The sequence below is a fragment of the Polypterus senegalus genome, chromosome 7, assembly GCF_016835505.1.
Source record: "Polypterus senegalus isolate Bchr_013 chromosome 7, ASM1683550v1, whole genome shotgun sequence".
In the NCBI taxonomy this organism is placed as follows: Eukaryota; Metazoa; Chordata; class Cladistia; order Polypteriformes; family Polypteridae; genus Polypterus; species Polypterus senegalus.
Genome location: NC_053160.1, coordinates 184975841 through 184981840, shown reverse-complemented (window position 1 = coordinate 184981840; position 6000 = coordinate 184975841). Strand labels below are relative to the sequence as shown.

The 6000-nt window shown below is 42.4% G+C and overlaps 1 protein-coding gene across 4 annotated transcripts in view; it reads right to left on the bottom strand.

The window, feature by feature from the left end:
* Nucleotides 1–6000, bottom strand: part of fktn (fukutin) — a 47434-nt gene that overhangs the window by 28191 nt on the left and 13243 nt on the right. For all 4 annotated transcript variants that reach the window (XR_005634427.1, XM_039759712.1, XM_039759713.1 and 1 more), the window contains exon 5: nucleotides 3581–3858. Coding sequence is in view for 3 of the 4 variants with exons in the window: in XM_039759712.1 (XP_039615646.1) it covers nucleotides 3581–3858 (278 nt within the window). In the remaining variant the exon portion in view is untranslated. The remainder of the gene's footprint in view (nucleotides 1–3580; nucleotides 3859–6000) is intronic.

The window sequence follows — 6000 nt, the reverse complement described above, 5'->3', positions numbered from 1 at the left end:
GGTGATTTTGTGATCATCAGGACAAAATCCCAAATTTACACCCAAAAGTGTTCAGAAAGCAAAATCCTTGTTGTGTAGTGTTATTAGAGACATTGAGCCAGGCATAGATCAACAAGACTGTGTTAAAGATAACCAATTCCGGCAGATTTAAAAAGTCGCTCATTACCTAAAATGACCTTACTTCAGTCAAATTTTTTTCCTTCAAATTCGTGTGTGTGACAAAAATGATGAGAGTTTCTCAAAAGCATTTGCTACATTTTCTCCAGCCTAACAGGAAATGTTAATATTTAACAGGAAATGTGTACAACTTTTTAATAGTTAAGCCTAAAATTCCCAGATTGCTACTGCAGCACTGCAGAATGACTGATTGCCCAGAACAGGTACATCTGGCCCTCAAAATGGCATCATGCGATAGCAGAGAGTTGTAGCAGTATTATCAAGTGTACCGAATATGGTGACATTCTTACTTGCGTTTCCGACCAACGTGGCATTTCACCACTCTCTAGTGCTATAATTAACATGAATGTATGAAAATACATAATGGGCTCTTAAAATGAGGAGATACTACGGAAGTTCTTGAAATTGATGAGCCGTTTTTTTTTCCCGAAAATTAGTATTAGAAAATCAGGTGCGCGTCATACACGAGGAAATGTAATTCTGTAATGTTTACTTCTTCTTCCCCATTCATGGAAACGTTATAAAAATGACATTCATGGAGAAGGGTTAAATCAGTTTTAACGTGAAAATATGCCGACAGAAGAAGAGAAGAAGCGGGCCGCTAGGGTGGAGAAAAGTAGAGCTGCTCAGGAAGCAGCAAGCACATCTACCTCTGAGCAAACGAATGGTAAACGTACAGAGAAAGAAATAGGATGAAAACTACAAGTCAAGTGGATTCCGTGCAGTCCGCCGTTACTGGTATATATATATATATATATATATATATATATATATATATATATATATATATATATAAAATCCAACGTCTGTCTGCATGTCTGTCCACTTTTCACGAGAGAACTACTTGACAAAATCCAATGTCGGTCTGATTTTCACAAGAGAACTAAACGAATTTAGATCAGGTTTTTATCTAGAATTTGCTTGAATACTCCAGTTGATTTTGCGACTTCACTCATCACGCTAAGTCTTAAAGTTTGCTTGTGGCAGAGATTTATTTGCACGAATTCGAGAGAGATGCATCGGGCGGAGGCCCTCATCACTCACGTGCCAGCCTCCGTTCGTCTCCGTCTACCTCTCACCATGAGAGTACCTCGCCTCCACTTAGCTAGCCATAGCCATTTATTCAGCAGACGTTATCATCAAGAGATTGTTATAGAGTAACATTTGACGTTTTTCAGAGAGAGAGAGAGAGAGAGAGAGAGAGAGAGAGAGAGAGAGAGAGAGAGAGAGAGAGAGAGAGAGAGAGAGAGAGAGAGAGAGAGAGAGAGAGAGAGAGAGAGAGAGAGAGAGAGATATCACGGCTGCGTGTGTTTTAGAGGTTAGCTGCCGATTGGCAGAGATATCACAGCCATGCACAGGGGACGCTGTCCCGTCAGAGCTAAACACGATCAGATACAGTAGCAACGTTCGACATTGGAGCATACCTACCTTCCGCTTGGCCAGAATTACATTTCTTTTTATTTATTTTTTATTTTTTTATTGGTTTTTAAAGTTTGTCCTGTTTCACTACTACATGGGCAGAGCCATGGGGGATAGGTAGTTTGTAAACGACTTTCAGAGACAGTCAAACATTTAAAATTTCCAGCTGCTTAAGGATCTCAAAGATCACACCCATGAGTCAAAGTTCAGGACTGATGGTGAGGTTATTGAAAGATAAGCTGCGAGTGCAGGACTCAAACTGGTACACAAAAAAGGAGACCTGCTTCTGTTTTTTGCTTCCACGAGGCTACTTTAATAGTCTGAGATGATAACAAAAAAGTATAGCAAATATGTGTCGTAATCCTATACGGTTATTCAAACTGTTCTATATAGCATTACTAGCCATTACTGAGTAAAGGGTCTGCATACTTCTGTCAATGTGGTATTTCAGGTTTTTATTTTTAATATACAATCATATGAAAAAGTCTGGGAACCCCTCTCAGCCTATATAATAATTTGACTCTACTTTCAACAAAAAAAGATAACAGTGCGGTGGACTGGCGCCCTGCTCGGGGTTTGTTTCTTGCCTTGTGCCCTGTGTTGGCTGGGATTGGCTCCAGCAGACCCCCCGTGACCCTGTAGTTAGGATATAGCGGGATGGAGAATAGATGGATGGTATGTCTTTTATTTCCTAGGAACATCTGGGTACTGAAGTGTTTTCCGAACAAAGATTTTTAGTCACGCAGTATTTAGTTGTATGAAATTAAATCAAATGTGAAAAACTGGCTGTGCACAAATGTGGGTCCCCTTTTCATTGTGCTGATTTGAATGCCCGTCACTGCTCAATGCTGATTACTGGCAACACCAAATTAGTTGGATGAGCTTGTTAAGCCTTGAACTTCATAGACAGGTGTGTCCAATCATGAGTGGTAGAAGGTATTTAAGGTGGTCAATTGCAAGTTGTGCTTCCCTTTGACTCTCCTCTGAAGAGTGACAGACAGCATGGGATCCTCAAAGCAACTCTCAAAAGATCTGAAAACAAAGATTGTTGAGTCTCATGGTTTTAGGGTAAGACTACAAAAAGCCATCTCAGAGGTTTAAACTGTCAGTTTCAACTGTAAGGAATGGAATCAGGAAATGGAAGGCCACAGGCACAGTTGCTGTTAAATCAACCCAGCAGGTCTGGCAGGCCAAGGAAAATACAGGAGTGGCATATGCAGAGGCAGGATTGTGAGAATGGTTACAGACAACCCACAGATCACCTCCAAAGACCTGCAAGAACATCTTGCTGCAGATGGTGTATCTGTACATCGTTTTACAATTCAGCGCAATTAGCACAAAGAACATCTGTATGGCAGGGTGAGGAGAAAGAAGCCCTTTCTGCACTCACGCCACAAACAGAGTTGCTTGTTGTATGCCAATGCTCATTTAGACAAGCCAGATTCATTTTAACCATTCCCTTCTTTTAGTTTCACTGCTACAGAATGCGAATGGTATTTTCCAATATATAACAAAACAAATCTGTGTTACCGTTGCAGAATGTAGATGTTTATAAGATTCCATTTTTACTTCCTATACTCAGTCAATTTTATAAACAAGATGGCTTCCAACAAAATGAATGCCTCACCTAAAATACGCAGACACCTGACCTAAATACTGAGAATTAACTGATCTCACAAGCGAGTGGTGGCTCTGAGGGTAAAGATCTGCGATGGTATCTAGAAGGTTCATCACTGTTAAAAGAGATCCTACTCTGCTGGGCCCTTGAGCAAGGCCCTTAACCTGCACTTGCGCCAGGGGTACTGCACAATGGCTGACATTGCGCTCTGACCCCAAGAGGTATGCGAAAACTAACAAATTCCTAATACAAGAAGTTGCATAAGGCGAAATAATGAACAAAAACAAAAAAATGTAAACAGATAACAGAGCACCTATTTCAGTTCTGGTGTTACGGAAAATTGCAGTACCTGGAAAAATCACCTACCTATCATATGCTCCTGCATAGCGACCAAAGTCTAGTTTTCGGAAAGGAACAAACTTTTTGTCCATGTCTGATTTTAGTCGTAGGGGCCCATGCCAAAGATAATTGCCACTTCTTTCATAAAACACTACTAGGTGGACGGCGAAAGACTGTAGCCTGAACAAAAAGTGCAGAGGAATCTCCATTCCAGATAAGTCATCCATGCCAGCAAGACGAGGATCTTTTCCTCGGAGTTCAAGCAGCTCAAACCCGTATTCTCCAGCTGAGTGAGCCAGGGCACTCTGAAAATAAACGAAAAAAGTTGTACAAATCAGGCTGCATTTTCTAAAGTATCGTATATATACTCACGTACTGTATAAGTCGGGTCTTGAAACCCGAAAAAGCAATCGTAAAATCGACTTATACGCCCGTTCAAAAATTCGGCACTTAAATTTCGCATCGGTTTCTCAGACGCATCTGAATTTTGTCGTGGCAGAGCAGTTACCAATTTCTTTCGCTACTTCGACGACGTTTTAATTTAAAACCAGCTTCATATTTTCTTCTGATCGAAAGCTCCATCGTAGATAAGGGATGCTCTCATGATAAAGGTGTATGAGGGTGTGATATACAAAAAACACAAATTAGTGCAAACGTCACTTCGGAATAGTTCGGGTATTACCGTGTGGTCACGTAGGCACAATACATAGAAAGAAAAGGCCGTGTGCTCCACGGTTACTCTCTCAGGTGTGTGTTAGCAGATCATAATCTCTTGGACCAATAGCAGGAGTTTTCTGCATTCGACTTAAACGACTGACATTATAAAATACCAGAAATTATATGGTAAAATCAAGTCCCGACTTATCCGCGAGTATATATGGTAAGCCTTGGAGGTACAGGCAGTCCCCAGGTTACGTACGGGATAGGGACTGTAGGTTTGTCCGTAAGTTGAATTTGTAAATCAGAACAGGTACATTATTTTAACAAATGCTATTGTTGACCGACTGTAACCAAGTGCTCTGCCAATGAATGATGGAGTTTCACCTCTCTCTGACCTTTTTATTATTTCTACTTTATTTTCAATGGTGATGGTTTTTCTCTTCTTTACTGTATCACCAGCACTGGCACCAGATTTGTGATTCAGAGACATTGTTGAAGGGTGAAGACAAAAGGTCAAGATGAGCTCTTCTGCACAGCACCGTACACGCCATCACAGCAGGAAGGCACCCGTCGTCAACACGTCTGATGTACTGACAAGAGACAACTTCCTGCTACGTGCGTAACGGTACAAGCAGGCTTGCTACTGAGAATAAATGGGGGCAGCGAGGGGCAGACCACCACTGCAGCGTCCGCCCAACGAGAACGAACACGGTGCGGCCAAAGGCGGGTAGTGAATCGCCCACCACCGCCCCTATTCAAAAGGCAGTCACCCAAGGCACACTACAATCCTACCCCCGCCACTCCGTTTACTCCCAATGGCCTCAGTTCAGCCACAAACAGGCCACCACTTGCAGCATCACCAGTCGCCGACCAAGAAAAAATGGAGCAGCCGTGTGTGGTGGGCGGGCAGTGAAACGCCCCCCTCCGCTCCATCAAGCCTCCGTCCTGCACACGAGCGATAGCTGCGGCCCCGGTGACTATGGACAATGGGTCACTGCTTGCCGTCGGGAGCCGCCCAAGAGACACTACACTGTGCGAGCAGCGAAATCACCTCTGTCCAGCCACCACTTGCAGAGTCCCCAGGCTCAAGATGACGGAGCGGCAGTTACTGAGACGCATGTGTCGCAGCTAAGGCCCCGCTCATAAGTCGTAGGTAGGATGTCCAAACTTGGGGACTACCTGTATACAGCTTCTAGAAAAGAAAAAAAAAACGAAAACAAATTGCAAGCGTATGAAAAGGTAATCTGGTAATTAGGTATTAGTTTTACGTATAAGATAAATTTGAAAAATGTAATCGTAATCCTTTCGGCCCTAGATTTTCTATATTTATGGGGAAAATTATTTGGTGAGATATTCTACCTAGGAAGTTCAAAAACGAGAACACAAGAAAACGATCACTATTATTATACAATAGCTGCTAAATACTTCAGTCTTCTTAAGGAAATAAAATAGAAAGCAGAGCTTCTTACTATGTGGTGCGCACAATCCGGAAGCATCCATTTTCACTTCCGTGTTTCACGGACTGGATTCCAGTCTCTGCAGTCTGTGCTAACGGTAGCACACCTGGTTCCAGCGGCTCCAAACATACCTGTGCTTTACAGAAATGGCTGCATATTTATGTACTAGTAATAAAATGTCAGGGCCGAAAGGGTTAAACTGTTACTGATGTCAAAACAACTTTGCAATCTGGGCACCACATTAAAAAACATAATATCAGTATTTGAAAAGAAGGGTGGTGCAGGGGTTGGTGCTGCGGCATCATGGACCCAGTACAGGTGTACAAATTC